Source organism: Jaculus jaculus, chromosome 4, assembly GCF_020740685.1.
Source record: "Jaculus jaculus isolate mJacJac1 chromosome 4, mJacJac1.mat.Y.cur, whole genome shotgun sequence".
Classification (NCBI taxonomy): domain Eukaryota; kingdom Metazoa; phylum Chordata; class Mammalia; order Rodentia; family Dipodidae; genus Jaculus; species Jaculus jaculus.
The window spans coordinates 50716771-50738304 of NC_059105.1; the positions used below are offsets into that span (position 1 = coordinate 50716771).

Sequence of the window (21534 nt, forward strand, 5' to 3'; positions counted from 1 at the left end):
AGTATTATTCTAACAAAGGTGTCTCCATACCCTGATTCCTGGGCTTCCTGGGGCACCATCTCTACCAGGTTCACCAGCCACTCCTCTGGGCCCTGCAGGTCCTGGACCACCTCGTTCTCCAGCAGGACCCTAAGTTGTCAAATAAACAAATCTCTTAAAGAATTTTCATTGACCTAGGTGTTTTTTGTTATAATATTTGAGTTATAGCTTTTGAAGCCCTTATTTGGTCTCTCAGAGACTTGGTGGGTTGTTGACCTTTGCTCTATAAAATCAGTTACCTTAAATTTTTTCGAATATTGCAAAAAAATTGAAGCAATGATTATGAATATCACATGGTTAAAACAAGCACTTTTACTAGACTTAACAGTGCACATTAAAGGTCAAGCACTATTGATGGTATGGAATCACTTTAGAGTTTTCAGAGAACTTTCATGTATTTTAGTTTGCATGATTCTCACAGTGTTGCTGAGATATGTGCTTCATTAGTTACAATGCCAGACAAGTAACTCAAAAGGGACTAAAACCACTGTTTTATACTGGGGGGATATTTTAAGTCCAGTATTTAGATTTTCATTAATGGAAAGATATAGAAAAGAAACACATAATTGTAGTGGTAAGTGGAATGGAAGAAATTTAAAATTTTAATACCTTTTCTCCTGGAACACCATTTGCTCCTGCAGGTCCTCGGAATCCAGGGGCACCCTAAAAATAACAAGTCAAGTATTTCAGTCTAAAACATTAAAATTTTTCTTAATTCCTGCATAGCAACAAAGATCTTCTCATGTCACAAAAATGTAGTTTGGGAAATTAATTCAGTGGGAGAATACTTGTTTAGCAAATCTAAGGCCCTATATTCCATCCCCAGCTCCATAAGAAACAAACACCAGAATCTTAATATCAAAAACAGAAGTAGAAGCAAATAAACTTTAATTCTTCAGATTACATTTGGAATTGGATACTCAATTTAAAAAAAATTAGTAGACAGTTGAATGAGTGATTCACACCTCTAATCTCAATATGTGTGAGGCTAAGGTAGGAGGATTTCTGTGAGCTTTACGCCAGATTTAAATGTTTTGTGAAGTGTAGGCTTGCCTGTAGTACTATGCGGGACAATGTCTCTAAAAAACCAATTCAGTATTATTGGATCTTCATGTCTTTTAAAGTGAGGCATGGTGTCTCACACCAGTAACCCTAGCTCTTGGAAAGCTGGGGCAGGAGAATTTTCAGGCATTAGAAGCTAGTTTTGATTACAGATTGAGTTCCAGGCTAGCCTGGAATACATAGTGAAACTGTATCTCAAACTAAATGAACTAAATAAACTGAAAAAAAGTGATCTGAATTAACCTAAACTATAAACTAAGTTAAACTAAGGAAACTTAAAACAGCTAGACTAAACAAACTGAATGAAGGAAAAATAACATAACAGTGGATGCTTCACCCCAAATGTGAAATAGGCGATATATCTATACCTATACCTTTATCTATATCATCTATATCTATCTGTATCTATATATAGCTATATCTATATCTATATCTATCTATATCATCTATATCTATCTATATAATCTATATTGCATATATCTATATCTATATCCATAACCATATCCATATCTATATCTATATATATATCTATATCTAATCTATCTATATCTCTATCTATCTCTTTCTATATATATTTAGCTGCCTTTGGATGACCTACCCTTTCTCCTGCAGCACCTGGAAGTCCATTTGCACCAGGTTCTCCAGGTGATCCATCTTTACCATCTTCACCCTTAGGTCCTGGAATACCTGGGGAACCAGCTTCACCCTAAAATGTTGGTAGTTAAAAGCAGAAATTATGACTGAATTTCACTGTAAAAGTTTGACCACTTTTCCTTCCAAGTATGTTGCAGCTCCTTAAGCCAATTCATGTGTCAACACTTACCCGTTCACCACGTGCTCCAGGCTCTCCTTTGGCACCATTCTTACCAGGCTCACCCTAGAATGAAGCAAATATTCATGTAAAATGAGGGAGATAAATTCTCTAATAGTATCACAAGCAGGACATTACTTAGTGAGAAGAATGAGAGTAATATTATATTTATATTTGGCATTGAAGCCAAAAGGGGCAATTAATATTTTGTTGAGATAACCAACAACTTTGGGCAATAAAGAAAAAGTGAACTTACTGCAGCCCCTCGCTGTCCAGGAGCACCATTAGTGCCAGGTGGTCCTGGAGGACCCCGGGCTCCCATCAATCCAGGAGCTCCAGGAATGCCAGCGGGACCCTAAGAGCAGTGCAAGAATGCTAAAATTAGCCAAGCTTGAACTTTTGTTTCTGAGTATCTCACTTAAAAATAAATCTAAATGTGTCTGAATAAGCTGAGGATGAGATGCAAAGGCAACTTACCATTTCTCCTTTCCCACCAGGACTGCCACTATTCCCAGGAGGGCCCTAGGTACACAGGGAAGCATGCGTTATTACAATGCAAAGAGTGAATATATATTTGGAGTTCTTTATGAAATATTTACTGACATCTATTTATGTATGGTAGCCATTACATGATTCCTCTAAACATAGCAAAACATAAAAGTAGAGAAAATAAATATAATTATTTAAATGAGACATAATAAGCCTCTGGTATTAATTATTAAATAATACATAAATAGGGGAGGGATTTTGCTACTTTTTTGAATTTTTCTAATTGGTGTTTAGTTTAGGAAACATTTTTTTCAAAGCGGCAGATAAGCTATCTATCCATTGTCTACTTTGTATTACATGAACATTCTGTTCACTAGCAATCAAATCATATTTATCATGGTAGAGTAGTAGAGCAGTTTTAATTGACAGCAATACTGACACATTTGATCTCCTACAGCAAAGATAGTGGTTTTCTTCCTGTTAAACCCCACAGCCGCCACTTACGGGAGGACCTTGAGCACCAGCATGTCCCTGAGGTCCAGGTTCTCCTCTTTGTCCTGGGGATCCATTTGAACCAGGGGACCCTGCAGGTCCAACTTCACCCTGTAAGATAAAACCCCCAAGTAGTCAGCTTTCCTTCCTGCTTCGAATCAATTTACTGCTCAGCTTGAAGTTTAAACAGCTACGGTACTTTATCTGTGTACTGCAATTAAAGCAAAGAACCAACCATAAAGGCATAAGGAATAGTAATTGTGTGTATGACTTGTAATTATTTCTCAGAAAGAGTCAGGGAAAAGACAAGGGGCATAAGAAGAGATTTCAGGATAGCTGGATGCTGAGAATAACGCTTCTTTTAGAATTAAGATAGACATACATTTGATTGTCTTAAAGTCAACTGTAAGGACTATTATATATTCTTTTTTGTTATTGTCTCCAAGATGCTTATATATTCTTCAAGAGAAATCCATCCTTACCTTAGCACCAGGAGATCCAGGAAATCCTGCAGTTCCAGGAGGACCAGGGGGGCCCTAAAATAATGTACATTTTATAGAGTTACTAGTTAAATTAAATTAAATTAGGAAATAATAGAGAGCATATAAAATGTAGAAGACACTTATGCAGACAAAAGTGGGGTTCATAATTTATGAATGATTATTAGTGGAGAAAGTTTTATAATAATAAGCATAAAATCTTAGGGTAGAAAATCTGGATGTTCCCTTTTTGCCATAAATAATGTTATCCTGCAGGATACTTATCCTTGAGTTTTTATTCTCATTTACATAATAGATGTGTTATTATATATATTTTATATCTCTTTTAGTTGTTGTCTCCATTGTAATATGTAAAATATAAATACCTTAAAAATGTTAACAATTGATCAAGAATAATAAGGACTATCAGAACCTAGATACCGTTTATAGGGTCATTGTTTGGATCAGATCTTGATGCATTGTCATTATTGGATCTAAAATTAGTTAATTTTAATTTTAAATGTTAATCAATAAGAAGCAGTGCATGTATTCAACATGATGCATATATAGAGAGAAATACTATAAAATAATGTACAATCTTTCTGTACTTTGGAAAAAAGCAGGTTGGGATGCAAAGTTACTTACTGGTTGACCATCACTGCCCCGAGCACCATCATTTCCACGAGCACCCTAAAAAAAAGATGTTTGTCTCAGATACTTCCTTATTTAGAAAGTTTGGTCACAAGTAACACTTTGGTTACAATTAAAAGTAGCTCAAATGAGGTTTCCTGAAGTATGTTAAAATCTACTGACTAATTATATATATTTGGTGGATGTGTTAAGATTCAGATACACATCAAGGATGAACTTCTGTAGGGTAGGATCCTATGTTTTCAGCAGTGAATGCAGTTATTTGGCTCTAATGGCTAACCTCTCAGCAGAGAGAAAACTCATTTCTATACAAATTATAGCCATAATTTGACTGAGTATTATTATTATTATTTTTTTTTATGTTCACTTTTGTAGGAAGGACAATTTCTGTCACTACGTGGTGCACTGTCAGTAGTGATACTCACTGCGGCTCCAGGCAGGCCTGGCCGTCCTCTCTCTCCAGGAGCACCTCTTGGACCCTGGAGAGAACATCAAAAAAACAATCAAGCTATGAATTTGACATGTGTGAGAACAGTTGGAAAGGAGCAAAGCAGGCAGCTTTGCATTAGATTGCTAAGAGTAGGACTGAAAATCATGTGATAATAAACATACTTACCATGGGTCCAGGAGCTCCATTGTCACCTGGAAGACCGTTTTCACCCTAGAGGCATATAAAATATGTTATATGGTATATAACCGAAAGATACTTTAGCATTAAAAACACATTATATTATGGACAATACTAAGGTACCTAAGGAAAATGTGCATATTAATATATCAAATTGCTGTTAGAATTTTACTGATCAGAATCTTAATTTTTGTATTTTAAAAGCACAGGGACTAGACATGAAGTACTCATGAGTTGCACTGAGTTCTATTATTTCTAATTTTGATCCCTCAATCAGATTTCAAGAGGCTCCAATAGACTAGTTCACATAGCTGTTCTTATTCAATACTTAATATGAAAAATTCAGATGCCAGAAAAATTAAGTTCTACCATGTGAATTTTGGTTAGTTCTCTAGAACTTAAGTGGATTTACATATGGAAGAATTATTTAGATTCACCTTTAATCCCGGAGCACCCGTTTCACCTTTTTCTCCATTTCTTCCATCAAAGCCCTAAAAAGTAGTGAAAATATTAAAATCTGTGAATAATCCACAGGGTTTGTAAACTTTTCACTAGATTATTATTATTTGATTTAACTACATGTAAGTATTTTTAATGTTAATTTAGATAAAATGAAGCATAAAATGGATAGAAGACATTTTATACTGATTTTATGGATAAAAAGTATTTGCAACCATGACAAAGTTCAATTTAGACAGATTAAAAAGTTTCCCTAAACTAGTAAATGTTAGTTTACTAGATTTTATTTATATTACATTGCTAGATTTTTCCACTTGACTGAGTTTACCTAGTGTTCTGAGAGAAATAGAGATATTCATCTCACTCTGTAAATTATGTAGACTAAGTCTATGAATAAAGCTTAATCAGCAGCATATTTTTTACTTTTTGGTCATGTACAGAAATAATTTTTTGTGTGAGTTTACACACTTAAATAAACTTGATTGTTTTTCAAAGTTAATCAATTTGGTCAACAATTGAAGTTGGTAGACATTTAAAATAAATGAAATCAACTATTTTTGTCATATCTTCAATTGTGAGTCAAATTGATTAAGCAAATAAATGTCACCAAATGGAGTAGCTCATAGTTTAGCAACTTTTACTCACTCTGTGTCCTTTCATGCCAGGGAATCCAGGCATGCCAGCTGGGCCTTTGATTCCCTAAAAATAATGAGTGGAATGATGTTAATAAAATTTCAAATAGAATCACAATCTAATAGTAAACTGCTTTCTATGTTAAAGTTTAATGCAATTTGAGAATGATAATTTTCAACAAAAGATAATTATGACATTTCCAAGTAGTTTCTTAAATGGGAAAGACTTACTGGAGGTCCAGGCAGTCCTCGTTCACCAGGTCGCCCAGGTCTTCCTGACTCTCCCTAGATAGAGAAATAAAGAATATGTAAGAGCTTGTGTACGAGGAAATACAGTATAACCAATAAATAATTTGATTGTTCCTCAGGAAGGATTCAGTAGAATGGTTAACCGAGGCTTATTATTTATTTATTCATTCAGGTATCCTTAAGTAGAACACACTGGCCTCAAACTCATGATCCTTTCTCTTCTACATCTTGAGTGCTAGGAGTACAGATGTGGGTGACCTGACCAGTTTTCTTAGCAGAAAGATGGAGGAAGTATCCCACACTAGTAAAAACATAAAGAACTAACAAACATGCCTCTCATCACTGAAATATTATGATTCATCCTCAAACTACTAAAAAATACTGTTAGAAATTTAAAATAACATAAAGTTAATATTTATAAATCGTTAGGCTCGTGAAATACCAATATTTTTCATTATATTTTATTGTGGTTGTTATTATTATTCTAGATAAATAAGCATATTTGAGGGTTCTATTATTTTAGAATTCAACAAATGTTACATATTGCTATGAAAATACAATAAAGACTGTCAATCATTAGTATGAGCTAAAATATTGTTAGGACCTAAAAATTTTTTTGAATGAATTTTCCCCTTTCTGATATTCTGAAATAAGGGCATACCACATATGTTGCTTAAAGTATTCAAGTTTAATTTTCCTATAGTCTCATTCAATCTTTAAAAACTTACATCTTTTCCAGCAGGACCAGATGGACCTATAGCACCAGGCGGTCCTGGAGGGCCCTAAAATAAGAAAGGGGAAAACAAATATATTTGTAAATGATTGGTTAGATACTATTATTACTATATGTATGTCTTTATGAATGTGCTTTCTCATTTTTCAAAAAAATTTTATTTATTTATTTTGAGAGCGACAGACACAGAGAGAAAGACAGGTAGAGGGAGAGAGAGAGAATGGGCGCGCCAGGGCTTCCAGCCTCTGCAAACGAACTCCAGACGCGTACACCCCCTTGTGCATCTGGCTAACGTGGGACCTGGGGAACCGAGCCTCGAACCGGGGTCCTTAGGCTTCACAGGCAAGCGCTTAACCGCTATGCCATCTCTCCAGCTCTGCTTTTTCATTTTTGAAACATTGAATATATCAAGATACATAGGCATTGCTAAATATCTTGAAATATTTATTTTATTAAAATAATTCCATTTTACATTTTCCTTATTTGCATGGTATACCATTCTGGTAGAGTCAAGTTTATTTCTGCTAAATTTTGATGTATGTATGCCCACACTGCCAGCAGTAGAATATATATGAGGGTAACCTGAATCTACAGAAACATTAAATACATATAATAGGTAGGGGACTTTGTGAATATTGGGAATTAGATTTTTCTCATACCTAATTAACCAGTAATTTCTAAGACTTTTGATACAAGGTAAAGCTTGTCTTTACTACATAGAAATTCAAACATAATACAAGTTAAGTCTGTGGGGAAGTTATATAAAAATAGACTTGTCTATATCACTGTGTCAGTGTGCTAATTACATATTTAAGTGTTACTTACTGCAGGACCAGCTTGTCCAGGTTCACCAGGAGGACCTTGGTATCCTGGAGAACCCTACAATAGAATCCTTTGTAAATATTTGTAACACAATCTTCAAATAATTATAAATGAGCATTTGTGTAGTCATAAAACTTCATTCCAGATTATGAATACTGAAGCCATTTATTTTTAGATTAGACTACTGTCAACATATTTGATTGCATAACTTTCATCCCATTAAATTGAATGGTTTTAAACACAAAACTGGATAACATGTAAATGAGACAGGTAATTTGATTTTACAAAAGTTCTCATTGGTAATAATAATTGAAGGAAAGAAATAAATAGGAAATTGCAATATTAAAAATTAATCAGCTCTTGGCTTGTGAACTCTCTAGTTAATTGAGTTTATTCATGCTGTGATGAATAAATTATACCAGGATCTGCATTAATTGATTTGAAATATTAATTAAGAATAAAACATCCCTAATAATTATACTTACAGGGGAGCCAGGATGACCAGATGTACCAGGGGGACCTGGAGGACCTGGGGGACCCTGGAATATAAATTTGAATGGTCAGCACAAAACAAATCAATGTACCTATGCCTCAGACAGACAACCATTTACATATTACATTAACATCTTTAAAAATACAAGCAACTATATTTCATCAGTTGACAATGATTCAGGGATATGATTGGTTTTTTGTAGTTGCAACAAATATCTCAGCAAGAGAACATCACTCTACATGAAATTACTCTAGAACCCATTAAATTTATTGTTTAATGTTTTAAGTGCTAACCTTAGTCCTTAAATAAGGGAATGTAGAAGAGAAAATTCAGTATAAGAATACACTGAGAACCCATGTGCAATATTTGGTGGATAACTTATTAGGGCAGAAGTTACTTTTTAACTCACAGCTATACTTAGTGTGGAAAATTATTTATTTGTATACTATAAATTCTACAATAAAGTTTCTAAAGTAGTAATATAAATGAACACTAAACCTCATAATGATATTGATGCTTTCAGAGTTGCAATGTTGTGGAGATTTAGGTGTGTACAAGAGACTCATCAAAGATGACATAATGATGATTTTTAATTGCAGCAAACTGATTTTTATCCTTCAGAAATACAGATTAAACTAGAAAACCATTAGTCCACTGCTTTTGAATTTACATTAACAAATGTAAACCATAGCTCATAAATAAAATTATGTTGCAATTAATTTTCTAGAATGTCAGTAAGTGTTGGTTTTATTTAGTATTGTATATCTCATTAAAAATAAAATTGATTTCTCATTAAAAATAAAATTAAAAATTAAAATTGATTACATAAATTTAACTAATATCTAGTTTTCACATTTTCTTGTGGCTTTGAAAGACACAAAAAATTGATATCTCCTAAAGCTACATAAATTGATATTTTTAAAAAGCACTCTTTTTTATTTTCTTTTATACAAGTTCAAAGACTTTTAACCAGTTGTTTGGGTCTATTGGTCAAAATGTTGTGTCCTCTGACTTTAGAAATCACAAATATGAGGTTTATAGTATGGAATCTATCTTTTACAATCCCTGAAAATTTACTCATACTGCATTACTGCATTTGCATGAATGATCCTGTTATGTGTGAAAAGTGCCTTCCTTAACATTGCTAGCGCTATTCCACAGCCAGGGTCATTCACATGGCTCCTGTCATTATACATATAATTTCATATCTCAGTGTTCTTTATAGTTTCCTTCTGTCAAAATCCGAGGTCCTTCATAGGCAAGGTGAATAGCTATTATTTAAAGTAGATGTACTTAAAAGAACCAATGAATTGTGGAAATGCTTGCTTATAATTTGCAAACTGAAGGCAAGATGGACTGTGATTCTGAACATTTATTACTGGGATCATCATATACAAAGTAACATTTAATGAATGGAAAGATATGAAAAGAATATTTGTAACAACTTGGGTGGGAAAGATGAAAAGAAAAAAAAAACACAAGAAGTAACAAAATACCATTGAAATTAAATAATGTGTAAGTGTGAGGGCTAAGCATGAAGTGAATGAGCTCCCAGCACAGGTAGGCATGTTAGGAAGTGACTGAACTGGCATTTGACATACCACAAGGAAAAAATAGGTTGTGATAGAACAGACAGAATATCATCAACATGTTCTCTGGTAAGTATAATAGCAAGTAAACCATTTTGTACAAGTACATGAAAATATAGGCTTTTAGAAAACCACTGTTCAATATTCAAGAATCAAAGGCTAAACTAATATGCTCAGAAATATTTGCACATACTGCAGGCCCAGGATAGCCACCGAGTCCTCCTCCTCCTACTCCAGACTTGACATCATATGAATCAAACTGAGGAGAATAATTCTGTAGCAAAAAAAAAGAAAACAAACATATAGATTTGATAATTTTAATATATAGGCCTTAGTTATTTTCAGGAGTTTTTAGAAGTGATACATGCAACATATACTAGCTACTGATAGATGATTTCCATCTGCCATATGTGGTGTGTATAATCTTGCTTATCTTGCCTCTCTTTGAATCTAAGTATTAGACATTCTGTATAAATATGTGTCTGTGTAATGCACAAATATTTCAACTACTTATACTCAATGTTAACCTTTTCCAAATTTGGTCTTAGGTACTCTTACTGTAATCACTATGCCTAAATGGTAACTATAACACTATAAATAGATTCATTGATTATTTGAAGCCAAAAGAGCCTTGAGGTGAACAAATTCCAATTTTTTTCATTTTCAACTAAAAAGTGTAGAAACAAAATTATTTTTTCAAACAGCTGATGAAACAGGTAAAATATGTATCCCTGGCTTCTATTTTATATATTAAAAATGATCCTCAAATTATACATCCTAATAGAAAATAAGCAAAAAATAGGAGAAAGTGTCATATACTTATTACATTTCTTTGAAGATTATTTTGAGTGCTTGGTATATTCATGTCTTATTTGGTTACCATGAATAAGTTACAAATTTTTCTTTTTGCTTCCTATTGAATTGTTTTGTTCAAAAAGTTCCTTTTAAACTCATAGATATTGGCATATATGTGTCTTCTAATTTCTTCTAAATCCACTCACCAGAAATTTTGTCATATTTATTTGCTTGGTTATTTGCTTTAAGGTCAGAGTTCATTGATTGTCTTGCCCCAAATAAAAGATATCTAAACAATGCCTTAACTGCTAAGCCATCTCTCCATCCCCATCCACTTGTCTCAAGGCCAATGGAACCAAGGTCAATTACCCAGGAGCAATGTAAACCAGATGCATAAGGTGGCACATGCATCTGGAGTTCGTTTGCAGTGGTTGGAGGCCCTGCCATGCCTTCTTTCTTTCTTTCTTTCTTTCTTTCTTTCTTTCTTTCTTTCTTTCTTTCTTTCTTTCTTTCTTTCTTTCTTTCTATCCATCCATCCATCTATCATCTATCTGCCTCTTTATCTCTTTCTCAAACAAATAAATAAAAATAAAACAAAGCATTTTTTAAAGCATGAACAATCCTCTTAATTTGAAGTGAGCAAACAAAGCTCATGGTTCTTTCACTAGATTGAGTGCATGCTTTCAGAGACTGTATCACTGTTAACAGGAGAGGAATAAAGGCTATCTTGAATTATAACAGTTCTTACATGCTCCTAATTAATTCTTTTATGAATTGTTAGTGTACTTCTTACCATAGTATGCTATATACTTGCTAAGAATTGGGAATTATGCAAGGATTTTATAGCAAAGCATTAGCACGGTGAAGACAAAGGAATGCTTGTAAAACTCTTAGAATAGCACTTAGCACATTTAAGCACTAAATAAGGATTTGTTAAATACATAAAACAGAAGAACAGATATAAAGACTTGCAATTGAGAGATGTTATATAGGCTAAATAAGGATGAACTATTTTTTTGTAGGGGAATATTTTAATCCTTCAATTTATTACCTGACCACCTGTTGGACATGATTCACAGATTCCGGGGGAGCCAGGAGGACCAGGGGGACCTGGATGTCCTGGAGTGCCAGGGTCACCATTTCTTCCAGGAATACCAGGAGGGCCCTAAAAAAATCAGAGGTAAAAAAATAAACCAGTGAAGAGACCTGTTGATTCAGTATCATTATCATGTTTTTGTTTCTCTGCTTTATGTGGCTAGCAATAAATATTACCTTAGCAGTATTTTTATCTAATTTGAATAATTGATATGTAATATATCCCTTTATAAATTGTTCTAGATTTTGTTTTTCAAGTTGGTAAGGGATGAAGACATGTGAAGGCTAGCAGATCTGAGTCTTTTCATGCATAGTTCTGAACTTTCTATTTGATATCATTATTAAAATATATGAAATTAATAAAATATTATGAATAATGAAGGTTCATACATGGAAAGGATGTGACAAGAAAATGAAAACCTCATCTATTCCAGGAACTATCATTAGCATTAGCTTCACTCCACTGAGAAATGTTTACTTACTGGATCTCCCTTGGGGCCTTGAGGTCCATGGCCATCAGGAGGGACTGGAGCCTATAACAAGTGGAAAGGTTACACAGATTAAACATAACACAGAAACATGTTTCCATAGAGAATGCCACTATCTTCATGTTAATGTTTTAACCCAGATTACTCTGAAATCCTGCTTCAGACAAAGCTTGTGTCTCCTTTTATCTATTTACATATGGATGCTGATGATGGACATTCTATGCGTAGACATGTTCTGTGGACTCACAGACGTTGAAGGCTGTGGACATATTGCACAACACTCTCCAAATGGGATTTCTGGGTTGGGGCAGTCGAGTTGCTCTTCGTCACATATTATGTCATCGCAGAGAACGGATCCTGAGTCGCAGACACAGATTTGGCATGGTTCTGGCTTCCACACATCTCTAGACTCATAGGACTGACCAAGATAGGTACATCCTACTTCACCTGTTCGAAAACAAATGGGAAGATAAGACATTTTATTGTGTTCTTATAAAGAGATTCTTGTTATGGCTACCTACAGTAGTCTATATGAATATGTATTGGAACTGATTTCTCCTCCATTAGAGAAATCATATTTTACCCTTTAATTGCTAAGTATTAATAATTCTAAAAATATCAAATCTACTTATTAACATAAAATTTTTACACCCCTGTCAATTTTCCTTAAAATTCCAGTCAATTTTAAAATACTTAAAGGGCTTTAATTTCATGTATATATTAAAATTTAACACTAGTGGGCATTACAGAAACATTTAAGTACTTATCTACTAATTGTACAACTGAAAATAAGCATTTCTGCCCAGTTGCTATTCTTTACTTTAATGGTAGATGGGAGAATTCAACTAAAAGGATGATTCTGTTACTAACTATGGAGAAGTAGAGTTTAGTAACCACATTGAGAAGTTAGGGGAATCCTGAGCTAATATTAAATAAACATAAAAAATTTCCAGATTTTCCTTGGAGATCTTTATCAAACTCATTGTATGGGTTGAATGTCACTGCTTGCTCTGTTGGTTAACATTATATAGCATAAGGCCTTGTATATTCCATGTAGATGCAAAGAAGTTGCCAAATCTCCAAATAAAACTAGGTGCTTATAAAACAAACATTGGCAAGGATTATATAAAAATAATAGGAAAAAATATGAATCATGACCATGTGCCTTTGTGGCTTAAAATTGTTTCCACCAAAATTTTAGACTTGGTTCCTAATTATATGCAAGGCATTGAAAACTCACCAGCTATTCACAATGAGTCAGTGTAGGGAATGCCAGACTAAAAACTAGCCTCAATTCTGAAAGTGTTAATTGTGGATTGTGGTTAAACACAACTTTAGGTCTTGAAGATTACTATGATAGTTTGCCAGTAATGAATAAATAAATAAGAAGTTCCTAAACATCTGTGAGCATTTGTGGGAATAATATCAGCTTAGTTCATTGTTTTTGTGAGACAATGAAATTTTTATTTTCTTAAAGTCCCAAAGATCACCTTTTAAAACCTTTGTTCTATTTTCTTCCTTTTTGGAGTAATATTATTTAAGAATTCGGAGCTTAAAGGTTTAGCAAAAAGATTACAAAACAGGGAAATTTAAAATGTGTAGTCTCTGCAGAGTCCTGAAGCTGCTTCCACCACTCATTTTCATGAATGTGTACAGATGCAAATATGAATTTGTCAAAACTTACTGTTTGACTAAATATCAAAAATCAGTTCTTTGTTTTGTAATTGACCAATTTAATAGTTAATAAAAGAAAAAAAATGATAGTTTCACTGAAATTTTAAATAGGGGAAAATGATCCATGTTTATACCTCATGTTCTCACATTGTAAGAAATATAGTTTTTCATTGGCACTCAAACCTATTAAATAAATGAACATAACATTGGCTTATTAAATTGATAAATGTATTCAGTTGAATTATATTAAATCAATGTATTGCATTTAGCTTATTTCTAAATTTTATTTCAAACATTTTTAAAAACAGGAGCTCCAACATATTAACTTTTCTTGGTGTAATGTGTTTCTGTATTCTTGTCTTTTTAGTATACTAATTTATTTTAACTAATACAAAAATATAAAAATTCTACCCTTTAGTAGAATACCATATGATGTATTTTGTATAATGCTTAATTCATATTATATCTATCCCTTCAAACATTTATAATTTCATTTATTCATGACAAAAACTTTCATGGTCATTTCTTGTAGCTTTTTGCAATAAGAAGTACATTTTCACTGTGTATAGTCAGGAGACTGTGCAAAACCACACCGGATATTCTTGGTTCTACCAAACTGTACGTTACTATGTATTTATGAACTTTTTTCCCATTGTTCCCCACTCCTCTTTTCTCCCCAACCACTCCTCTGGTAACCACCATGCTACTGTCAATTATGAAGTCAAATGCTAGTGTGATGTTTTTTCTTTTGATGTGCTCATGACATCAAACATGTTGTATGCATGTTATTATTAGTATTTTCTGCTTTAGAAGTCCATGTGGCTCTAATGTAAAGAATAAAAATAGGATGCTTATAAAAGAATTAATAGATTCATGTTGCCATAGCTTATTTCATATTCAATTAAAAGAAAGATGGTGTTTTGAGGAGTCACTTTCCTGAAAAGTTGTATGTAGACCCTTTCGGCTAAAAATCGAATTTTTTTCTGCATTTTTTTTTTTTTGTATTTTGGTCACCTTTGCTGAAAGAATGGAGTATTGCCTACCTTCCTCTAATTTATCATTTTGTGAATGACCATATACAGTTAGCAGTGTGTTCTACTGGAATTTAACTTTCAGACTTAGATGTCTCATGACCCTCAGTTTAAGTGCCCTGTTATACTTGATAAAGCCAAGGCAAAGAATACTTTGATTTCAAGATGAAGGGTTTTAGCCACTTGCAGCACTTAGAGATAGAATAACAAATGACTTTCAGAAGTAAGTAATTTCATACTATTCCTTTCTTTTTGAAAATGCCAAGTTCAGGATTATTTGTATTTTTAAAAATAAGCTACATATTTTTTTGTTAAATCATTAAACAAAAGGCAAAGAACCTCATTTTTTAGTCACAAACTAATAGACTTTTCAATGACTTTCTTTATTGTTGTTTAAATTTAGTCTTGCTATTCCAAAGTTTGTCATTTGCTGTTTCTGTTCTTTATTGTTTTTTTTTTTTGATTTATTTATTTGAGAGTGACAGACAGAGAAAGAAAAAGGCAGAGAGAGAAAGAGAGAGAGAGAGAGAGAGAGAGAGAGAGAGAGAGAGAGGGAGGGAGGGAGGGAGGGAGGGAGGGAGGGAGGGAGGGAGGGAGGGAGGGAGGGAGGGAGGGAGGGAGGGAAGGAGGGAAGGAGGGAGGGAGAATGGGTGCGCCAGGGCCTCCAGCCACTGCAAACGAACTCCAGACACGTGCGTCCCCTTGTGCATCTGGCTGACGTGGGTCCTGGGGAATTGAGCCTCCAACTGGGGTCCTTAGGCTTCACAGGCAAGTGCTTAACCACTAAGCCATCTCTCTCGCTGTGTTCTTTATTTTTAAAATGTTCCAAATAATTCTACTTGCAACCACACCAGCAACCTGTTAGGCACTCATTTCCCTTTTAGAAACCTAATTATAATAATGAGAAGAAACCAGCATATGATAATTCATTCTTCTTTTCTTTCCTAATTCCAATTTAGAACTCTACAGCAATCAAACCAAGTATTATTTATTTTAGACTTATTAAAAGTATACATTTTCCCATCTATCTAATGTTATCATTCTGATTTTAAAGACTCATTGCTATGACTGAAAACTCATGCAAATTATCCTTGTGCTAGTATTATTGTTATAGTAAAAACAATATTCCTTATAGAAACTGATTAAATTGTTAGTTGAATGATGCATAATTTTTTTCTTTGCTCTTCTTATGGAATGAATATATGTCTTGGGAAAAAGTGTTCTTAAATCTGGAAAAATTAAAATTTGAACGTATACATAATTTACAATAACAATTTTCTCTATTATTTCAGAAGTGGGACATTTTATGAGTACACATATTTTAAGTTCATATGCTTTCCAACTGAGATATTTTTGGTTAGGCTTTACAATGATAATACTAATATCTAGAAAATTTTGCACTAGAATTATTCTGTTGCCTATATACTTATCATACTATCATAAAACATGTTAGATAACCTAGCAAAAGGAGCTTGATGGACAAATCTGTTGATACTACATATGGATAACTTCAATATAAAATGCTGTTCTGCCCATACAAAATGTATTATTAATAATAATATAAAAGGAAGAGAAAAAAATAGCAGTTCTGTATGGACCAGGAACATTCTGTTTAGTCTTCCTTTCCCCCAGAAGAAAAATGCATGAATCATAATTTTATGTATTTATTATTTTATTCCTTATAGACATATGAATTTTAGGTCTCTAGTTAAAATATGCCTGTAATTTAATTGTTTATCTTGCCAAAATAAAGACAAAGAAATAGAAAATTAAAATTATTATACACAGCTATAAACAATTACAAGGCTAATATTGAATTATGTCAAAATATGAAGACACTAAATATATTCAATTTATTTTATTGAAATTTAAGTTTATACCTTGAAGATGCAGATTTTATATCTTACCTTCCCTATCACTCTCTCCCTAGGTACTTTGTTTCCTCCTTAGAGTAATGGTATTTGCTCTGTTAGTACAACCAATGCTAAGCAAAACTGGCAGTGTTGTATTATTAGGCATTATTTTGAGTAGCTTACTTTTTCTTTTAGATACGGTCTCACTTTATAGTCCAGTCTGGTCTTGAAATCATTATGCTGCTGCCTCTTTTGCAGAGTTGTGATTACAAGTGTGTATCACCTTGCCAGGCTGTATTGGCCTCTTTTTCTTCCTCTTTCCAAAGGCCCTCTCTGTCTGCTGAGCGCTGTTACAGCAGTCATTATACAGTGAAGACCCTGAGACAAACTCTAAGTAACTTTCCCAAGGTTATATACTCAGGGGTAAAAGGAAGATATGAATTTAGGAAGCTTTTCCCCAAATTTGATACTCTTAACTACAACATCCTATTCCCTTTCTGCTTTCAAGGACTGGACAGGATGAAAGATGCCAGCTTCCAAACTCTGTCCCACATGGCTTGGAAACTCCACAAGGTCAAAAGAACAGGGTCAAAAAGGCAGATTTTCAAGGGATCACAGTGATCTGCAAAATGTCTTTTCTTTCTGGTCTCAAAACAAGAAGATACCATCTGGACTTGTATCTGGTCTCAAAACAAGAAGATACCATCTGGACTTGTATCTTTGGTTTATTTTCTCTTGACTTTTTGAAAAAGATTTGTATTTCCCAGTCCACCCTGATGACATCCAGACCACCAGCAGGATAAGAGCGTGATTTACAAGCCAGGCATACATATCACTACCTGCAGAGAAGCAGGGCTCTAGCATCAGCAATAACAAGCACATCAAGATTTCTGCTTACAATGCAAAACTGTGCTTAGGCTGTCTAAGACAGTGACATTCAGAACATTTAGTTACTAAATGATATTGCATTAGTGAACTCTTGACTAAAATTCTCCCTTGAGTGACACTTGGATACCCTAAACATGCTATGTAACTTCTAAGAATATTTCTATGATAAATGTGATCTCTGTTAACCTCCACAATCAAATACAGAAGAGAAAAAAATTCATGAGTATGATACTGAAGAAGTTATTTCTCAATACTAATTTTCAAGGTAAATTTAACTTTTAATAATTTCTAAATTCTTTATCATCTAAATTTGCATCTTTGGACAGTTTTTCCATCAGTTCCTGCTGAACTTTTTATTTTGTTCATTAAGATTACATTACAAATGGCTGTGCTTGCCTCGGTCATGGAAAAAAGCAAGGGTTATTTTAGTTAATCAGAAAGGAATCCACTTCTGCTGTGTTTTCATTAGTAGCAGACAGAAATCCTAGTGGTTAATGGAGCTCTCCAAACTGTAGTTAACAAATGAATTGTGTCAGAATAGGTATCTCATACTTTCCATTGCCATCTTGACATAAACTGGGCAAAGTTTTCCCCCTTTGAAAAGTCATGATTTTTAAAATATATGATGTGACTTTTTTTTTTTTCTAAGTGTGGAAAGCAATGAAACCAAACTTCTTTTCTAAGACATGGAAGAAAAAATCTTTATAAGAAACAGTTCAGGGACGTTTCCAGAAAGTTATTGCAGACCTGGAAACTTTACAACAGTTCTCCATGTCCAGCAAAAGCAATAACATTTTTCATCTTTCAAGCTCTGACTTGCAGGCAATCTGTCTTAATGGCTTCAAGGTGGTGATATCACTGTATGTCATAAAATAAATGAGCTGAACTACATAATATTTGGAACTCTGTCCTACCAACACATCTTCTACAGGGAAACCATCGAGTTTGGGTAGGTGGCAACGTTCTCTAAGTTCTCACTCCAGCTCTTTCCCAGGACTGTTGTTGGTGTGGTTCAGCACTTTCCTGAGAAGATAGGTGTCTTATAACTATTCTATAGTGTTGTTAAAAGATGTGTTTAAAAATAAGCCTATGGATAAGACATCAACCCTGGGATCTGAATTGGTTAAAAGGTATTTACTCCCAATCTTTCTTTACCTTCATCTTTCTGGTGGCTTTGATCTCTTCTCTTATAATGCTGAGATGTTCATAATAAAATTTAAGTGGAATGCCTGTTTACTTATAGGTTTTTAGGTCACCTGGTATTGAATACAGTGTAGGTGTAAAGAAATACAAGATATCATAAATGCAAATGACAAAATTTTGTATATGCAATATTTTATTTACTTGCAATGTACACTTTCACAGAACTGATGATAATTTCCGGTTAAATCATAAACTTCTGAGCCTTTCACTTAAAGAAGACAAATCTGCCAGTTCAAACTTTGGTACCAAACAGAAAATATACCTAGATTTTTCACATTTATAAATGCATTAGTTCGTATTTTCTAAAAGACTATAAATTATTTTTGCTATCTTCTTTTGTTGACAAATAGTTACAACATAAGAATTCATATACTCTTAATTTATGTTTTGTATTCTGTAATTCTCTAATATATCAAATCTTCGGTCCTAGTTCTATTTTGTCCTGGTGCATACTCCGTTAGCATACTAAATCCATGTTTCCAGACTGACTGAGATTACAAATTCTCCCCTATTGAAAAGCATGGTTGTTGCCAGTGACTTTCTGCTATGTAATTTTCATTAGTTCAAGACAAAAGAAGACAAACCAAAGAAAATGAGAATGTTAACTTTAGTTATGTGTTTATTGGTTAAATACGATGAAAATAGACTCTTAAAATATGAAACATAAGCCTGGTATGGTGGCACATGCCTTTAATCCCAGAATGCAGGAGGCAGAGATAGGAGGATCACCATGAGTTCAAGGCCACCCTGAGACTACATAGTGAATTCCAGGTCAGCCTGGACTAGAGTGAAACCCTACCTCAAAAAAAAAAAAATTATATATATATAATAGGTATTCAGAACTTAACTTTATTTACAGTTCTTAAATCCAAACTCAACTAAAGACCCATTGTTTATTCTTGTGTATTGTTAGTATAGAAAAATATCAAAGCTTAAACATTGGAATACATTAGAACTGACCTAATGATACAATATTACAACTGTGAATATTTATGACATGTGTCTATACATTTATCTGTCTAATAAGTAGTGAGTGAGGTACTTATGTCACATAAGGATGACATCATTTAATGACCATAAAAATATCTTTTAGTAGTCACATGTGGAATTTTGGAAACAGCTGATGTTTTCTACGATAGTGAGGATTAAGCCTGAGGCCTCATGCCTGCTAGATAAGCACTCTAATAAGGAGCAACCCTTTCAGCTCTCTTTTTAATTTTTCGTTGGAGGCAGAGTTTCACTAAGGTATGCAGGTTGACTTTGGCCTCCCTCGGTAGCCCAAGCTGTATTTGAACTTGTGATCTTCCTGTTTCTGTTACTCATCCCACCAAGTACCTGGGACTGTAGGTCTATGTAACCAGACCTAGCTTAAAAGTGACTTCTAAATTCATTTTCAGCAATTCTTACAGTAATACCATGCCATTTGTGTGGGAATGTTTGATGACATTTCAACAATGACATTTTTTTGTTTCCTTAGGAAAGCAGAGTTGATTAAATTCTTACATATATTAATAAAAAAAACCTCATCCTAATATACAGAATCCTGCTTTAAAACATTCATGTTGGCATAAATTATGTAAATGGTATCTGTCTGTCAGCCACTAGGTGGCATGTTTTTGCACTTAAGAGTTGGCATGTTTATAAACCACAGGAAATATAAAACAGACCACGTTTTTCCATTGCTGGAATAAAACACATGGATAAAATAAAACATTCACAAATTTGTAAAATGACCAAAATTCATGGTGCAGATATGTTTTAAACTCCAGAAGACTCCTGTAAGTAGACTACAAGTTTGCATTCCTTAGTTCTGTGCTGTTTCTGGGGTTGCTAGAGCACAGAAAAGACACCCGACCCCAGAGTTCTCTGATTGTCCTGTGTGTAGCATGCCAACATCTACTCTTGCAATCTCCCTGCTGTTTATCCTCCAGCAGAAGTTCCTGATAAAACCAGTGGAGAAGACAGGATACACTGTCTCAAAACATCTAAGCACTCCTTTTTATGACAAATGAAAACAGTATACTAAATAAAACCCTTTTCATCTTTTTTATGAGCATTAAAACAATACAGGCATCAAATCCTCTTTATCTCTCTAAAGTTGGATTGAAAAGAAAAATACCCATAGGGTTTATATCTCATACTACTTGTAACTACAAGGAAACTACAAATACAGTGTGAGTATTTGAAACTAAACCCCCAAAGTTTGTGACTTTTCTCTAAATACAAATTCTGTGTTCGTTCCCCCTCCCTGACCATTTATCATCTCAAGGAAGAACTGGGACTTTAGCATCTTTGAGGAGGGACAGGATAGGAAGGGGAAAGAGAAATTCATAGAATTGAGTGTTCACAGGAAATGGCAAAGTTGGGGGGGGCAAAGGGAGAGAAGAAAACAGATGGAGCACACATGGGTAGCAGGGAGGGAAAGATGAGAGAAAGCAGAGGAGGAGCAAAGAGGAGGTGGGTGTGCCTAGGACGGGGGGGGGGGGGGGGTGAGTGGGTGGGGGGTGAGTGAGGAGGAAGGGGGGTGGTGTTGAAGGAGCCAAGAGAGGTGGGATGATAAGGAGGAGAAAGAAAGAGGGGGAATGCTAAAGGGGGAGAGAAAACTGAGGAACAAGGAATATGGGTGATTCTTTTCTCTGGTAGCCATGACTGAACATAACTAAAACAATACCATTAGTTATTTCTCCCATGAACACGTTTGAAAAGATAACAAAGTTATCTGATATTACAAACAATAGAAAAAAGATTTTTCATATGACATTGCAAAAACTGTACAAACATGTTTGATTTTGTGCAAATGAAACCTACCGACTAACTTCTTTTAGCTTTAAGATTCACCTTCTAATATTTATTAGTATGAAAATTTGTACTTCATCTTG

General features: G+C 34.0%; 1 protein-coding gene across 1 annotated transcript in view; it reads right to left on the reverse strand.

Annotated features, from left to right (window-relative positions):
- Col3a1 (collagen type III alpha 1 chain) overlaps positions 1 to 21534 on the reverse strand; it is a 38776-nt gene that overhangs the window by 16146 nt on the left and 1096 nt on the right. The window contains exons 2-22 of the mRNA XM_004660266.3: positions 12254 to 12453; positions 12001 to 12051; positions 11475 to 11588; positions 9822 to 9902; positions 8032 to 8085; positions 7550 to 7603; positions 6720 to 6773; positions 5974 to 6027; positions 5756 to 5809; positions 5089 to 5142; positions 4640 to 4684; positions 4449 to 4502; positions 4018 to 4062; positions 3376 to 3429; positions 2906 to 3004; positions 2390 to 2434; positions 2169 to 2267; positions 1925 to 1978; positions 1700 to 1807; positions 649 to 702; positions 31 to 129 (exon numbers count right to left, since the gene is read on the reverse strand). Of these exons, the coding sequence (XP_004660323.2) occupies positions 31 to 129; positions 649 to 702; positions 1700 to 1807; positions 1925 to 1978; positions 2169 to 2267; positions 2390 to 2434; positions 2906 to 3004; positions 3376 to 3429; positions 4018 to 4062; positions 4449 to 4502; positions 4640 to 4684; positions 5089 to 5142; positions 5756 to 5809; positions 5974 to 6027; positions 6720 to 6773; positions 7550 to 7603; positions 8032 to 8085; positions 9822 to 9902; positions 11475 to 11588; positions 12001 to 12051; positions 12254 to 12453 (1526 nt within the window). The remainder of the gene's footprint in view (positions 1 to 30; positions 130 to 648; positions 703 to 1699; positions 1808 to 1924; positions 1979 to 2168; positions 2268 to 2389; positions 2435 to 2905; positions 3005 to 3375; positions 3430 to 4017; positions 4063 to 4448; positions 4503 to 4639; positions 4685 to 5088; positions 5143 to 5755; positions 5810 to 5973; positions 6028 to 6719; positions 6774 to 7549; positions 7604 to 8031; positions 8086 to 9821; positions 9903 to 11474; positions 11589 to 12000; positions 12052 to 12253; positions 12454 to 21534) is intronic.